Source organism: Triplophysa rosa, linkage group LG18 (assembly GCF_024868665.1).
Source record: "Triplophysa rosa linkage group LG18, Trosa_1v2, whole genome shotgun sequence".
NCBI lineage: Eukaryota > Metazoa > Chordata > Actinopteri > Cypriniformes > Nemacheilidae > Triplophysa > Triplophysa rosa.
This window is the reverse complement of record NC_079907.1, coordinates 22251466-22269239: the sequence shown is the minus strand read 5'-3', so window position 1 is coordinate 22269239 and position 17774 is coordinate 22251466. Positions and strand designations below refer to the sequence as shown.

At 39.5% G+C, this 17774-nt stretch overlaps 2 protein-coding genes across 7 annotated transcripts in view; one reads left to right on the top strand and one right to left on the bottom strand.

Moving 5' to 3' along the window:
* The first annotated feature begins 3238 nt into the window (after window positions 1-3238).
* LOC130569176 (uncharacterized) lies at window positions 3239-13771 on the top strand. Its single transcript, XM_057358631.1, has 3 exons — window positions 3239-3583; window positions 6146-6235; window positions 10892-13771. The coding sequence occupies exon 3, from the start codon at window positions 10929-10931 to the stop codon at window positions 12747-12749; it is 1821 nt and encodes a 606-aa protein (XP_057214614.1). The 5' UTR covers window positions 3239-3583; window positions 6146-6235; window positions 10892-10928; the 3' UTR covers window positions 12750-13771.
* A 2537-nt stretch (window positions 13772-16308) lies between these two features.
* Window positions 16309-17774, bottom strand: part of plekha1b (pleckstrin homology domain containing, family A (phosphoinositide binding specific) member 1b) — a 35558-nt gene continuing 34092 nt past the window's right edge. For 3 of the 6 annotated variants that reach the window (XM_057358387.1, XM_057358388.1, XM_057358389.1), the window contains one exon: window positions 17100-17552. In XM_057358387.1, the coding sequence (XP_057214370.1) occupies window positions 17546-17552 (7 nt within the window). In that variant the 3' untranslated portion in view covers window positions 17100-17545. Of the gene's footprint in view, window positions 17553-17774 lie in introns of all 6 variants that reach the window. The other 3 variants (XM_057358386.1, XM_057358385.1, XR_008964778.1) reach the window with 2 other exon arrangements.

The window sequence follows — 17774 nt, the reverse complement described above, 5'->3', positions numbered from 1 at the left end:
GTATGCAAACGGTGCCGAGGAACCCAAAACGAGGAACAAAAAACCTCAGGAGAACCCAGGCCCAACCAGGGGATTCCGGTTCCCCTCTGGCAAAAGCTGCTGCCTCTGCACAAGCTCCAGAGAGCTTGCACAACAAGGCTAAATGAAAAATAAATAAATTTACTAATAAGGTAAATTATAGATTTAAGATTATCATTAATAATCTAATAGCATTTGAAATTTTGTAGTGAAGACGTGTCAAGTCGCCGCGTCCTTCTTTATCCAGCTCTATCATCTCAGCTCTTGTCAGGTCGCCGCTTCCCATTCTCCGCTCTACCATCAGGTCAGGCCATGAAGACGTGTCAGGTGACCGCGTCCTTCTTTATCCAGCTCTATCATCTCAGCTCTTGTCAGGTCGCCGCTTCCCATTCTCCGCTCTACCATCAGGTCTGGCCATGAACTGCATCCTGCTCGCTGTGGTAACCTTGGAACCATGAGACAAGACAAGACTGCACTCTTTGATGCAACAAGTACATCAGTTGGGTTTTTGGTTCCGGTTGATCTAACTAATGCAGCCTAAACCCTCAGGATTTATATTATGGAAGAGTAGTGCACTGTAAAAAAAATCCCGTAAAAAAACAGATAAAGTACTGGCAGAAAATTACCAGTACATTTTCCTTTATTTTACTGACATTTCCATTAATGCTAAAATGCAAATGAATGCAGTGCAAAATGTAAAATACAGGTAAAACAACTGTAAAAATGAACACGGAAAATTCCTTCATATTAATACAGTATATTGTGCCCTATTTTTACTGCTTTTTTTTAGAGTGTGTATGCAAGATTAAAAAGATGCGTCTTTAGTCTAGATTTAAACTGACAGAGTGTGTCTGCCTCCCGGACAGTGCAGGGAAGACTATTCCAAAGTTTAGGCGCTAGATAGGAGAAGGATCTACCACCTGCACTTGAGAGCGTAATGACAACAGGAGTTCACTCAAGTACTGAGGAGCTAAACCATGTAGGGCTTTATAGGTAATAAGCAAGATTTTAAAGTTAACGCGATGCTTTATAGGTAACCAGTGCAAGGTTGACAGAACCGGGCTAATATGCTCATACTTTTTTGTACGTGTAAGAACTCGAGCTGCCGTGTTTTGGACCAGTTGGAGTTTTTGTAATAAGCCTGCAGGGCAACCACCTAACAGTGCATTACAGTAATCTAGTCTTGATGTCATGAATGCATGAATTAACTTCTCTGCATCTGAGATTGACAGCATATGACGTAGTTTAGATATATTCTTAAGATGGAAAAACACAATTTTACAGGTGTTAACGACATGGCTCTCAAATGACAGATTACTATCGAATAGAACGCCAAGATTCTTTGCTGACGAAAAGGGTTTTATGGAACATCCTTCAATAGATAAGCAGTATTCTTGGTTGTTAAGTATAGCAGTTTTCGCTCCGATAAGTAACACTTCTGTTTTGTCCGAGTTCAGTAATAATACTCATCCAGTTTTTTATATCGACTATGCATTCCATTATTCGATGGAACTGCTGTGTTTCATGAGGCTGCGAGGAAATATAAAGTTGAGTATCACCAGCATAACAGTGAAAGCTAGCTCCGTGTCACTTTATTATATCTCCTAGAGGTAGCATGTATAATGCGAAGAGCAGAGGCTCTAAGACTGAGCCCTGTGGTACACCGTACTGGACTTGCGATTTGCGTGACACCTCATTGTTTATTTACATCTATTTACATGATTTCCCTGTTTTAATGCTCCTTTTCCTCAATCCACTTGAATCCTATCATTATTGCAACCAGTTCTACTGTATATACAGAAAGTTCTCCTTTTTTATTTTCATGTTGTATTTAGGAATATATACTGTACTGCAGTTCCTGTATTCCCATTCTCTGGATTTTTTGAACCATCTGTAAACATCTTTAAATCCATTGTATATTTCCTTTCCATAAAATGTGTAACTATATACCATTCAGGCAATTGTATCATATTGTCTTTTAATTCTTCTTGAATTTGTAAGTCAATTGATGGAATTCTAAATGACCAGTGAGGAATTTCTGAATATGATACTGTGGGACAATACTGTATTTGATTCAAAACCAATTTCCCTTGCTTTTATATTACTTATCCATCCAAAACTTCTTAATTTTGCTTTATTATGTTCCCAACACTCCTGAACTACATTCTTTGCAGGATGCATAACATTATGTCCCTGTAAATTCACCCAACAAGACATCATAATTTTCGTTCTTCTTATAAACAAAGGCTTCTCTCCCATTTCCACTTGTATTGCTGCCATTGTTTTAGATTTCGTTGCACCACAACAAATTCTTAAGGCTTGGTTTTGTTCTACATCAAATTTTTAAGGTTACTCTCAGCCGCAGACATATTCATACAACCATAGTCTAAACTAGATTTCATAAGAGCCTGATATATGTTCTTTAGTGATGCTCTGGTTGCTCCCCAATCACATCCCGAAAGACATTGCAGAATATTAATTACCTTCTTACATTTTGTTTTGACTTTATCTATGTAGATCTGGTGCGGCACTGCAGGGACAAAGGCTGGCAGACATGGCTGTATCCAATCTAGGTGGGATGCAGGGGTTTCCAAGCCCAATCAGCCTGGGTGAACGTGGGGCCCTCGCGTGTGTGTGGGCGACAGAAAGATGGCATCTCTTCCTATATGTTCGATGTTTCACCCTCTGTACGGATCATCAGGCTCTGACCACGCTCTTGTCAGCCTCTGGTTCAGGACATAAGCCCTTGCGTCTGCACAGATGGAGTGAGCGTCTGAGGCAGTATGACTATCAACTCAAATTCATGCCAGGGAGGGACAACGTGGTCGCTGATCTCCTTTCTCAATCAATTGATGCACCCACACCAGTAGCCTCACCAGGCAGTGAGGATATGGAGCCAGAGCTCATTCAAATTTTCCACGCACCTCTGCGGGCGTTGGTCTCCCTGGAGAAGTCTGAGTGTCACCCCACACTAACAACGCTCTGCAAATACAGTATATACGCTCGGGCTGGCCAGCGTGCGTGTCTGAGGAGTTAAAACCTTTTGCTAAAATTCAAAATGAACTGTCATGTTGGGCCGATGTCTGTCTCCAGAGGCTGTTGTACCATTGTGCCTGGGAGCCTGCGTGCACGAGTCCTATCTATGGCACGCAAAGATGCCGGGACCTGGCCGGGCATTGATCGCAACATTGAAGGACTAGTCAGAGACTGTGAACCGTGCCTCCTTAGTGGAAAGGCTGGACAACCTGTTCCAACCCCTTTGCAGTCTGTTCCATGGCCATCTCGTCCATGGGAGCACCTTCAACTAGACATTTGTGGGGAAATTCATGGTCGCGGCATCCCCCATCACCAGCGCTTTCTGGTGGTTGTTTCATGAGTTCGCCTGTGCAGATAATAATGATAGCAGGGGTAGGTAAGGTATGCGTATATGGAGTGCTGTCCGGGGAGTGGTCGGAAATGGCCCGAACCCAGAGTTTACCCCCCAGGGTCCTGCTGGAGAAAGCGAGTTCAGGAAGAGGAGCCGTGGAGGTGGAGGGATGTTGAATTACTTGTAGAGATGGCGCAGGTAAGATTTCTGGTCTATTTATGAGAAGGCTCACATGAGCTGATGTCGTGATTGCTGATATTGAACCAGCCGAGTTTGATTATATGCTCTGGCTTCTCCCGAATTTTGTTAATAAAACATCATGTATGATCTCCACTCTAAATGGCTGGAGGTAGTATCAGCTTTCTAAAAATGGACCTTTAACATGGAGGAATTGAACATTGGAAGTGCTTGTCGAAGCAGTGTATTGATTCTTCCGGTTTTCGCTATGAATTAGTACCCCAATTAAATTATTGTAAAAATTCTCAGCAGAGTTACTCGCTGTACTTACAAGGTGAAGGCTGATCTGCGTAGTTGTTGTCTGTTTCGGTTTCCTGGTTGTACCTCTTCCGCTTCAGGCGGTGGAACATCATGAACATCAATCCCAAGGCGAGTACTAGCCCGGTCAAAGGCTGACTGTCGAGAAATAGGGTCTTTGCCCCAATTTTTCCAAATAAATCGGCAAGGTGCAGCACCGGATTTTAGTCTCTTCCTTCCAATTTTGAGGTGTAAACGTCCTCAGCTTCAAAATGCATACTGCACACGAATGTACTCCCGCATATTACTTTAAAATAAGGACCTTCATCCTGCTGTATCAGTCTCACCCATGTGTTCTTCAGTTCTTTTTCTGTCGGGAAATTGTGAAAACTAAGGTAAGTGTGTCTTTGTTTGTAATTACAGCAGCTGGGTACGTCCAATAACACCGACAAGAGGATTCAGCCATTACTTCTGAATGTGTTGCAATGCTACTGGAAATAATGATACACTGCTTCACGTACCGGCAGCAGGAAGTGTGATAAAGGTCCATTAAAAAGCTTTTCTAAAATTAGGACTGACACTGCCATTATTTTTAAGAGTTTCTCCTAAATCGGCAAGTTAGAAGCTACTTTTAGCCTTAAGATATCTTGTGAATACCGGCCCTGATATACAGACTAGGAGTGATTTTTTGTTAAATACACCTTTGAATGGAACAAACTGATACAAATGCGAGTGGTTCTGGTAGATTTTATGTTTTATGCCAGTATGCAAAACACAATTCTAACTATACTTCCACTTGTTTCAAAACCCAACTTCTGAAAATGAGAGAGAAAATTAGTCTACATAATCCAAAGAGTATGGAGTAATTCTAAAAGCTCTGTTGCAACACAGACCTAATTTACCTAACCAATGCAAATCACTAGTTGTGGAATTCATGTTTTAATCTCCATATTAGTCTATATTATACACATAACGACATTAACTCATCTACAAATCAAAACAATTAGAAGTTGCTAGGTAGTGGAGACATTTTATTACAGTATCACGTAATGTTAACCTGGAATTCACTTAAAATGACTGTTATGTCGTTGAAACAAAATTAAGCCCTTCAGCAATAAAAAATATGATAGAAAAGCCTAACATACCTCACCATGCTTCCTCTCTTTCATTCACTCAGTCAGTATTCAGATCAACTCCACCTTTAGGTTGAACTGTGTAACTGCGCACGAGCAGTCCCAAACATGTAACTCAAACTTGTAAATATACAGATAGATGAATGTGTTGAGTTTAATCACGTTCTATTCAGAGTTGTCATTGCTCATTTAAACTAAGTAAAGTAAAAAAGTCAAATCAAAAGAAATTAAATGCACTATTTTTTTAAGTAAGCATTTCAGTTCAATATATTAGTATTTATTTTATTCCAGCCCAAATTATACTTGTTACTGTGTAAACTAGAAGATGCAAGTTATAAGCCTAACTAAAAGAAAATGTGAAGATTCTGAAGAATATAAAACTCTGAAGAAATAAACTTTACTTGCTGTGGCTAAGCTTGGCACTCGGTTGCTTAATTGTTTCTAAGGGGTTGCTAGTATTGCTAAGGCATTCTGGATCATTGCAAACGTTTTGCAAGGTGGTTGCTAGGGTGCTCTAAATGATTGCTAGGGCATGGCTCGATAGCTTCTCAAAGATCCTGTCTATGCTTTTTTTGCCTGCCAGACAAACATCATATGCACAATTACTTATAAAGTCATAGCACACCTCTCTTCAATAAGTCGCTCAATTTTACACCCCATTTATGGGTCTACGACAAACAATGCGGGACAAGCACCACTAACTTTGTGAACAAAAGTATCTAATAGGCTACTCAAGCAAAAGAATAAACACTAGAAGTATACATCAATACATCAAAAGTATATCTCAATTAAAAGTACAAGTATAGGCCAAATATAATTAAACTTTTCATTCAGTAAAATGAAGTATACTTAAAGAGTAAATTAAGGTATATTTCTGAGAAGTACATTAAGTATATTTTTAAGAAGTAGATATATGTTTTGTTTACTTTTCAATTATACTGTTTTAAATCTATTTCTTTATTAAACAGTTACAGCTGCATAAAACCTCTATATCGAGTTTATAGCTCATGTTCAAGGGACAGAACAGAAACTGGAAAATATTGATGCTTGACTTTCACTCTCTTTTTTCCATAAACGCGAAGCAGTCATGGAGTGACTCACATTTTACAAGGAAACGAAAGTGAAACTTTTCATCTGTGCTTCTGTCCGTTAGGCGGAGCAACGTTTTGATGACATTGGAAATCACTGTAAGCATCTAACTGTTACAGCTGAAGATCAGTGTCAAGAGCAAACATCAGTTGAGGTAAGTAACTTTCTGTAGCGTTTTTTTCCTATATTTAAGACACCATTTATATTACAGCAGCTTAAAAAATATAACAGCCTTTAATTTCATAAAGCAATTTTAAGATGTTTTTTCCAAACCTTATAATAATACAGTTATACTCTTACTAATGGAGGTTGTATTGTATTAAAGCAATAAGCCCCGCAAAGCAGTCAGTTACAGTGCATTTTATAACAGCTAAGGGCGTTAATAAAATGCACTTGTAACCCACTGCTTTGCGGGGCTTATTGCTTTAATAAAGCGGTTATTCCATACGAGTAGCAAGGTTTCATGAAATAAAGTAAATAAAGTGATATTTAGGTTATGTAATGTTACATTGTGTTTTATTGCACAATCTGATTAAATTCAATCCGATGTGTTCATGTAAATTAATGAGTCCCCTCAAATGTCAGAGTCCAGTAATAGCTCACCCTCTGCGGCGGGAGTGTGGGCGGGGCTTCCCTCTAAGCACTCCATATCCACACACTCCCTCACACATGAGGCGCGGAAGTTGACAAGTATGGTCTCTGGATCGGGGTGGGGCTGGAGATGTCCTCAGCCGGGCGAATGGACAAAAGTAGTCCATAGCACCCACTCCGCGGAAGCGGCGAATATCAGCTGGACGGCTGGGGAAGCCATCCGGGGAGGACAAAAAAAAACAAAAAAGGAATTAACGCCGCTAAAATTCGTACGGTCTGCTATTCTGTCACGGTTCTGAGCTGTATACAAAAAATGCACGATGAAGGAGTAGAATAATCCCAAGAGATGCCTCAGCCATCTTTCATTAAAACGACATATAAAGCGCAATGACTTTTGTGCCTGTAATTCGTACTACACGGAGAGCCCGAGAACAACTCGGATAAAACATTTCAAAGTTATATAATGCGAGTTACAGGCACAAAAGCCATTGCGCGTTGTTTTAATGAAAGATGACTGAGGTTCCGTAAGTGCAGAAGCGATTTACACCACCGTTTTCCCCTCACACATACAATATAAGCACAACATGATGTGTACTTGCTTTATGATAAAAAATATGATTTCAGTGATACAGTTCTTCCATATAAGATGGACTTGTATGTGCTTGGAAAGCTGGCTTAATCGTTAAAAGAGAAAAGGCACCTATGCTATACCTTGTGTTCTTGCACCTGCTCTGCATTTAACAATAAATATTTAAATTAAAAACGATTTAATTTGTTTTAAAACTTTATATAATTTGAGCTACAAGGAAATGGCCCGGATAAAACATCTCCTATAATCATGTAATCTACATGAGGCCGAGGCCATTGGGCAAACACTATACGTGTTTATAGGCGTAACCGAGTCGTGATTTTCAACGAATGCCATGATCACTTATGTCACGAATCTCGGGTGAGGTGAGACAAGGAGAGAGGACCCAAACGCAGACAGCGGGTAAGGGGTTAAACAAGACTTTTAATAAATAATAAAACACACAAAACAAAAACCCACGAGGGAGTAAAACAAGAGTATAATAAGAACAAAGACTAACTACACTAAACAAGACTAAAAATAACATTTACAACATATTACACAAGACTAAGTTACACTTAACAGGACAAGACCTCACCCACACGAAACACGACAGAGAACACAGGGGCATTAAATAAGGGGACAAATCAAAGGGGAACAGGTGTGGGGCATGAACTAATTAACAACCAATAACGAGGGATGCAAAAGGGCGAGAACACAGACAAGGACCGGAGAGAGTATCGAAGGCCGAAAGGGTCAAAATGACTCTCTCCACACATAAGGGATCCTGCCGTGATTCTGCCACAAGATCAAGAAAGACATGACAAGATGGGGCAGAATCACGACAACTTACTGTATATTTATATTGTACAGACAATGAACAAGGCCACCGGGATTCTTCCCATACATAATAGCCTATGCAGCAGTATTAAAGGGGTCATATGGTGCGAACACGCACGTTTTTTTTGGTGTGTTATAAGATGCCCGTGCATGTATTAGACACGTAAAATGAAACGCCTAGTGTAACCACACCCCCACAAATTTACATCAGTTCGTGGTATGAGTTGACTAACACCGCCCAAATGTATACACAAGTAAGGTGGGCGTACCTGTCAGTCAGTGGCGATCGGTGCCTCCTCTTCAGGGGAAGCAGGAATTCAAAATATGTGTTCAGCGCTTCACGTGAACCTATGTGCATCTTCGCATCATGTCAAAATACGTGTCTGCTGCAGACGCGTCGAAAGGGTTTATGATAAAAGAGACGCTCGCTTTCAGAAGACACGGCGTTAACACTTAACTCTGATTACACATGAGAATAAGCGAGTATCTAGCAAACGCGAGCGTCTCTTTTATTAAAAACCCTTTTAACGCGTCTGCAGCAGGCACGTATTTTGAAATGACGCGCCACACACATGACGGGCTAAATACATGTTTTGCCGAGCTTCGCATTACTGCTTCCCCTGAAGAGGAGTCACGGATCGCCACTGATGTCAGTACAATTGCTTTGGAACCTGATGTTCCAAATATGGTAAGAGGCGTTACATTTCCGTCACATGCTTGCAGTATTCGACCAATCACTACGCACTGGTTAACTGGCCAATAATAGCACACCTCGCTTTTCAGAGCCATGAGCTTTGTAAAAAGTCCACGCGTTTCAGAGAGGCGGGGCAAAGAGGAGATACAAACATGCACGGTATGTGGAAAATACAGCGTTTTTCAACCTTAAATCGTGTATACACATTGCATTACATCTAAAACAAACGATAATATTTGTTTTAGCCGTGTCATATGACCCCTATAAAATCTATGTAATGAATTTTGCCTTTTAAAAGTTACTGTCTTCATTAGGGCTGCAACTAACGATTATTTTGATAATCGATTAGTTGGGCGATTATTTTTTCGATTAATCGATTAATCGGATAAAATGTAATTATGTCTTTTGCTTATAATAAGTAAATCAGATATGGGAAAATTATACACAACTGAACTCATTAGCCTTCTCCCAAAATGTTGTGAATGTCTCCATAATTAACACACCTGGTGAGTTGATTCATGTGTGTCATATTAGAAGCAACTGACAATAGTCTCTCCCAAACGTAGGAGCCGGGGGGGGGGTGACGGTCGTCCAAGGAAATCATTTTTTTGTGCCATGAAAAGTGAGATATTTGTCATTCAAATGTAGTGAATTACAGTAAAAATTAAACAGAAAAAGTAATACTTAAGTACAGATACTCAAAAAGTGTACTTAAGTACAGTTCTCAAGTAAATGTACTTCGTTACCCACCTCTGAACTAAATAAACCACCAAATCAGGGTATTTAGCCTATTATGTACTTTGCAAAGTGCAAACGCCACAAATTGGGTTTTACTAATATAATCTTTAATTTTGTCATTTAAAACACCTCTCCCCTTTAAAATTTAAAACTGCGCAGCTTGAAGAGATGCATGCAAAACACGTCTGACTTTAAAACTGCGCACCTCGCGCTGCACGGAGAGATACGTCTGACTTTAAAACAGCACAACTTGTGCTGCACGGAGAGACACGTGTGACTTTAAAACTGCGCACCTCGTGCTGCACTTAGAGACACGTTTGACTTTAAAACTGCGCACCTCGTGCTGCACTGAGAGACACGTGTGACTTTAAAACTGCGCACCTCGTGCAGCACGTAGAGACACGTGTGACTTTAAAACTGCGCACCTCGTGCAGCACGGAGAGACACGTGTGACTTTAAAACTGCGCACCTCGCGCAGCACTGAGAGACACGTGTGACTTTTAAACTGCGCATCTCGCGCTGCACGGAGAGACACGTGTGACTTTTAAACTGCGCATCTCTCACTGCACGAAGAGACGCATCCACGGAGAGACACGTTGACTTTAAAACTGCGCAGCTCATGCTGCACGGAGAGACACATCTAAAACGGTAATTTTAAAAGGGAAGAAGATGCGCTTGATTTATAACTGCGCAGCTCGCAAGTGACGTCACAGACCAACTAATCGATAATGAAATTTGTTGACAACGAATTTCATTATCGATTTTATCGATTAGTTGTTGCAGCCCTAGTCTTCATGCATTAATACACGTTGTGCATGTTTTACATCAAACGTTTTAAAATATCCCCTCCCAACTGCATATAGACATGTAACCTATTCATTTCTAATTCTACATCTCTTGCACAGTATCTACCTTTAATTTAAACTGGTGCAATCTTGAGCCCTGTTTATGCATAACTGGCACATTCACAGTAACTCATGAGCACGCAAAAACTTTCGCATGCACACGAGAAACGTAGAAGTCTAAAGATTTTTATTTTTGACAATTTCCCTTCCACAGCTCCGTAGGATCATCTCTCAAGTATTATCCCATGTTGTAAACACAAAATATAGAAGAAATAATAATAAATAAAGACTATAGTAAGCCACAGAAAATTAACAAGCAAGCAACTAAAATTGAATTGAACATGAAAAACATTATAGTTTAAATGGACACTGAAACTGAAAGACATTAACTTAACCACGGTTCTTATTTGGAGGACAAAAAAGAACTGTATAGTATTTAAATACTTCCACATTTGGCCAAATAATGTTAATTATATATTTATCATATGAATGTTAGTTTTTTGTTTCTGAATTATTATGTTTTGTTTCTTCAAGGTTAACTGGGATTCATCAGTCTGTTGTCACCGAGAATATGCCAAGGTCCAAAAGAAACACGAGCAGCAAAATCCAAAAAGGAAAAACGAATACAAAATACAAAAAACAAAAAGACCACAGCAAGGAGAGTGATGGGACCACAGCAAGTGTTGCTTGTCATATTAAAAAGAACATGAGTAGTAAAATGAAAGACGCACCCAATGCAAATATACCCATCTTTAAACTCCACCTGGATGAAACATGGAAGAACAGTGATGGACACTGCAGAAGAAGCACATTTGGAAAAGACAACGCAAAGAAGAACAAGACCATTATGATGATTGGAGCCACAGGTGCAGGAAAAACCACTTTAATCAACAGTATGATCAACTTCATTCTGGGTGTGAAATGGGAAGATGACTTCCGCTTTATATTAATAGATGAAGGGAAGCAGAAATCCCAGGCTGAAAGTCAGACATCGGCCATCACGGCATATAAAATTAATTACATGAATGGTTTCCAGGTCCCATATAGTCTGACCATTGTGGACACACCAGGCTTCGGTGATACCAGAGGAATTTCACACGACCAGAAAATCACAAAGCAGATTCATGAGTTCTTTTCTCAACCCGGAGGGATCGATCACATTGATGCCGTGTGTTTTGTAGTACAGGCCTCACTGGCCCGTTTGACGCACACACAGAAATACATCTTTGACTCCATTCTTTCCATATTTGGGAAGGATATTGCTGAAAACATCCTTATTCTGGTCACATTTGCCGATGGGAACAGACCTCCTGTTCTTGAGTCGATCAAATCTTCCCAGGTGCCGTGTTCCACGGATAAGTCTGGAGAGCCACTTTACTTCAGATTTAATAACTCTGCATTGTTTATTACTAATAATAAAACTGAGGAAGCTGAGGAGGATTTTGGAAACTTTGATCAAATGTTCTGGAAGCTGGGAAATTCTAGCTTGAGAAACTTTTTAAAATCCCTTGAGCAGATGAAAACAAAGAGCTTGTCTTTGACAAAAGAGGTCCTAAAAGAGCGTCAACAGCTAGAAATGCTTGTGGAAGGTCTCCAGCCCCAGATCAATGCTGGCCTGACAAAACTGGATGAAATACGGAAGACAAATGCTGTTTTGGAACAGCACAAGTCTGAAATGGATGCAAACAAGGACTTTGAATACGAAGTAGAAGTAACTGTTCCAAAACAAGTCAAGAACAAACCAGGCTCATACCTGACCAACTGCCAAGTATGTTATTATACATGTCATGATACATGTAGTTATGCAGATGACAAGGACAAAATAAAGTGCTGTGCCATGGAAGATGGAAAGTGTCAGGTCTGTCCTGGAAAGTGTGTTTGGAATGTTCACTTTAATCAAGCATATAAATGGGACTATGTCACAGAGAAGAAAAAAGAAACATATCAAGAGTTAAAAAGGCGATATGAGGAAGCACACGGCGAAGTCATGTCAAAAGAACAGATCTTTCAAAAGCTTGAAAAGGAGTTTGAGGATGTGCAGATTATTGTGTTCCAACTCATTGAAAACTCCCAAAACTCCTTGGAGCGACTGCAAGAAATTGCGCTCAAACCGAACCCTCTTTCCGCACCTGACTATATAGACCTGATGATTGAAGCGGAGAAACAAGAAGCCAAGCCTGGATTTCAAGATCGCATCCAGTCTTTAATGAAAGTCAGGAGTAAGGCAGAAATTATGAGTAAAGTTTCCAGTGGTGAAGTGCTCCCAGAGGATTGGACAAGGCATGCACTAGAGAAAGAGAAAAGCTCAGGCAGGTCCTACAATCCCACGGTGCTGTTCAATCGTGTGGTATGTTATGTTGAGGAGAAAGTGAGTCAGTGGACAAAGTCTTAATTTAAATTTGTAATGCACTGTACTTAAGTAAAATATAATGACACTATATTACAAAGTAGTAGTATAGCAAATATGTACTGTGCATTCTGAAATGATCACAACAGTTTTATTGAATCATTTGAATATGTTGTTTTAGAATTGTCAAACTTCCATTGTAGATGAAGTATGTATGATGTTTTTGTAGTAAATTCAATCCCTGTGATATATGCAAATAGTGATATTAAGCAAATGGTGTGTTGCATCTATAGCCAATCAATACATATAAAATGTATACTTATTTTCTTTCCCTTTTATTGATTTTAATAAGAAACTTTCATTAACGTTTAGACAAAAGTGCCTCCTTCAAATCTTCATGTAAACTGGACAGAATTGTAAGAAATCAAATTCCCATTTGGATAAATAACGACCCATTGTCAAGGATGAGCGGTTATTTTATTTAGTGCTGTTAGCCACAGACGTGCTGTACACAACATTTGAGAAGCAAACATCACTGTAAACAGCGGAGAAGCTCCTTTCCACCACTGCGCAATCGAAGTTCAATCTTAAATTTTATAACAGTAAACATTTTGAACATGCAACAGCACGTTTAAAGCCCATGCTAGTACAACCTATGCTAGCATTATTTATTTAACTACATAAGCGGTTTTTGCTGTTGTACTTTTGCTAAAATTAGTGTGTTGAGATGTTATAAGAAGTATGCAACTGTGACACATTAAAGAAATCTCAGAAAATCCACGATTGTAAATTCTGTATTAAACTGTGGTTATGTAACTTTTTCATTTGCAAAAACCAAATAAAGCAGTTCAACGGTTTATTTAAGGACAGAAAAGATAGTGGTTATTATTTTTTATTATGACAACAGTGTGTTGTTATAACTATCAGGCATATGCAGTCGCTTTAGATTCGCGAAAAAAAATGATCCTGAACCCCTGTGATCCTAAAAACAAGATGTTTAAATGATTACTTTAAATTTAATCTAATGATTACTTTAATATGTCCTGTATTTGGCCCATTCTCTGCTTTTAATGTGAATAACTCTTGTTTTGATTTTTAAAGTGTTGCCTCCTGTCATGTAATAAGGAATTTATCACTTTCCATTTTACTGTTTCACAGTACATGTGGTTAAATACTGAAGGTGCAAACTGTGCCTTTGCGCTCCTGACGGAAATTTCTAACTAGTCGAACTAGTTTCACATGTAAATATTTGTTAACAGCTGCCCTTCCGCATCGGCGGAACTCAACGCAGCGGTAATAGGAATTCTGGTTAACTACTGTACTAAGTGTCAATAAGAGAAAGTTTGGGAAAGATACAGCATCAAATCCATTTCAGCGTGCTCGTCGTCGAATTCGCTGACACACTATATGAGAACGGATTGGCCAATCAAAAATCGTTTAACACATTTTTTGTCAGCAGTGTCTCTAGATGCTGCCTACCAAATGTTGTGCAAATCAGACAAACCGTCTAGGAGGAGTTCGAAAAAGTAAGTTTTTCAAAAGAATTCAAAATGGCGGGTGTCTTCATGATGGAAAATGACGTCATGTAGTGCATTCGAATCCGAAGATGTAAACAAAGCTGGTCCACGCCACAGACTAAATCCAGAAGAACTGTGGCAAGTCTCCCAAGATGCTTCAAGAAACCGACCTGCAAAACTACGCACAAGTGCACCTAGGGCAAACGCTGCTTTAAATGCAAATGATGCTCACACCAAATGTTGATTTAATGTAGTTAATAGAAGGTAATTGAAAAAGAAAATCGGTTTGACTTCATTTTTGACAGCATCCTCATTTTACAGCAAGTGCCTAAAATGTTTAGCAGTACTGTAGCTTTGCAGGTAGGTTTCTTGAAGCATCTTGGAGACGTTACCACAGTTCTTCTGGATTTAGTCAGTCTCAGTTCTGTTTCTTCATGTCATTCCAGACAGACTGGATGATGATGAGATCAGATCTCTGTGTGGAGCATTGGCTGTTGTATACATTACATACAACAAAAACGCACCTCCGCTCAACGGCATCCTTCAGAGATCCTTATGCCGATGCGAATACAACCTGGTAAATAGCTTGAGGGAAAACTTGCGCAAACGACATCCTTCTTTACTGCATCCTGAAATAAAGCGGCTATAGAACTTAGGACTTCCATTGATCATAAGTGCTACAGAAAATGCTAAATCTAAGCAGGTAAGTGCAAACACAGAATATATAATCACAACAAGCAGAAACATTATTAAATTGTCTGTTTTAATTAAAATAAAGAATGCACAATTTATTTTGAATATTAGGTATGGTTTGGAAAGACCTCAAGATAGAGAAAGAATTCAGGCACTTTTATAGGTGTGCGGTGAGTGTTGTGGGAAACCGTTTTGGGCAAACAAGCCCTCACAGGAGCTTCAAATACACACAAACATAAAAAAGGTTTTGTTACATTTGACTAAAACACAGCTAAGTAAACTCACGCCCATGTTTACCCTGTCAAATAAATAGAATCTATTGTTTTAACACAAAGCCAAGTATAGAGCGTGCAGAAAAAAAATATGGACAATCCTACATGCCCCCAAACTATAGTTACACTCTGTGATAGGAAACATCTTTCATGTATTACTCTGAGGCCACATTACAGGTAACTAAACACAGCACAGCAAAATAAATGTAGAATAAAAGTATGAGATCTTTAGCATAAGGGTTACTGAATCTAGATTTGTTAACATTAACACTGAAAAAAGCAGCATTGTGTTTTTTAAATGGCTATTTTTCGTTTGTGTTATATTTGTTCGATCTGGGCATGATCAATTGCCTATCAGTTTGTTTCTATGTGCATTGAACTGCCAAAAAAATGCTTTCCTCCCAAAAAGAGAAGCAGGGTAACACCTCCTTCGGTTTTCAGGAACACACCATTTGACAGGCAGTGTGTTGGTAGAAATGACACGTAAAACACAAACACATACATCTGCAGAAGCATGATGTTGTGGTCTGTTATCACAAATTCATTTGACCTTTTTTACTAAAATTCAGTTTACACGGTTTATAAAACATTCAAACAATATCAGAAAAGGTTAGTGACAAAAATATGTTCACCTTGAACCCGTGGGCCAAAAAGCCTATCCTGTATCCCAAAGAAAAGCACCACATTTAGTAGAACACCACCAAAAACGTATGAGATCTTGTTACGATATCTCTAAAACCAGAAGTTAATACATTTATTGGCGTTCTGTATCTGTAGTGTTTTTTTATCCGTCAGCTGTATCAGTACTGTAGGAAACTCCTGTAAAAAAATGAAGAGATCACTAAAAATATGCCATTAATCAGCATTTCTGCATGAATTGTGGCTATTCTAGTCCAACGTCAATTGAATTCACAAATCCAGTAGTGACCCAACAATGTGAAAGAGCATGCCAAGATGCATGTAAGCTGTGATTAAAAATCAGGCTTTTCAATCAAATCTTCTGTTCCTAAAATACATGTAAAAACATAAGTAATGTGTTTTTTGCAAGATTCAAGATTTGAAAACAGATTTTTTTACCTATTTCTATGTGTCCAATTTCAATGTTTTGCAAATAAATAGAAATTAAGTACAAGACTTTTATTTGGAATTCTGGAGAACTGCTGTCAGTAGTTCATAGAATGAAACAAACATGATCATTTTGCCTAAACACATACAGTATCTATAAATAGTAAATTCAGAAAAACTGAAAATCATTTCGGAGTAGGCCTACAGATAACCTTAGATTGCTTTGATATTTTCCTTTACAGACTTTCCAATTGTAGCCGTGTAGTCTTGACACAGTTCAAAACAATCCTGTCATACTTCTATCCTTTTATTCCTTATTCCTGAAGTGATTTAACTTTATGCAGTCAGTATTTTTTTCTTACAATGGACAAACATTATAGACGTACAGGTATCTCATATTAGCCAAAACTTTCACATCTCTACCAAATAGCTTAGTCAAAAATATAGATGGGAAATGGTAACACAGTTGAGCTTGAGATGGAAATAAAAGTCTTAGTCCTCTCAATCGATCCAAGTTCTCCGGTTTATGAACCTAATGTGCAGTTCACTCCCTGTGCGTGTCCAGATGCACTCGGCTAAAACTATTCACATTCCTCTTGTTAAATTACACCTCATTATTTGCTATTTGTGTATGCGTACTAAAGTAAGTATACTCTTACACCACTGTAGCCTGCAGATCTTCATCCGAAGAGTAATTCGAAGGCTCTTTCTCGCTGCTTCCTGGCTGCAAAGGGGAAGAAGAATCTGCATTTACTTGAAGAACACTTGGGACGACTCCTGGAGCGACAAACGCGATCGCGTCCCCGGCAACAGGCCGCTGAGGTCTGGCCCCTCCCACGCCATGCTGAGGGCCCGAGGAGGAACGGCATTCTGGGTAACCGAGTTCCATGGGGAGGGGTGCGGCACCATCTGGGAGACTCGGTTCACCGTAGAAGATGGAGGAGGGTTCGGCGTGTTCCTGTGGAAATGGCGTAATGAGAGAGAGAGCAGTGGAGGTTACATAAACAGCACAACACCTGGCCAGATCTGTGGCTCAGAAGTAGAGTGGAGCATCAGTCAGAATACAGAAATGGGCTTCGGTGGTGTGGGAAGGTAGAGCAAGACCTCAAGAGCAGCTCAAGCAGTTGTTACAGCGGAAAGTTTAGTGGTAGCCATGGGGACGTGGCCATCAGGAGACAGTAAAGGCAGCGGAAGCTAGTGGGGAGTTTGTAGCTCAGTGTGGGATACAGCAGGACAGCTGACGGAATAGAGGAAGGACCCGTTTTTGGGTCGTTAGTATCTCAGGTGTCACATTTTAATCTCTGAAAAGTAAAAATGAGAGACTGACGTTAGGCAAACATAGCAACAAGCATGCAAGGAAAGCAAGATGCAAGCATACATATAAAAACCATATAAGATGACTAAAAAGAGCTTTGGGGAGATAATATCCCTATAAGTCTCTAAAAGCAATATTTCAACCAAAAAAGCCAAATTATGTAGGTGAGTAAATGATGACAGGATTTGATTGTTTTTGTTTCATTGAA

Excerpts from the sequence above, each read along its gene's own strand:
- LOC130569176 (XM_057358631.1), top strand. The coding sequence starts at position 10,929 with ATGCCAAGGTCCAAAAGAAACACGAGCAGCAAAATCCAAAAAGGAAAA.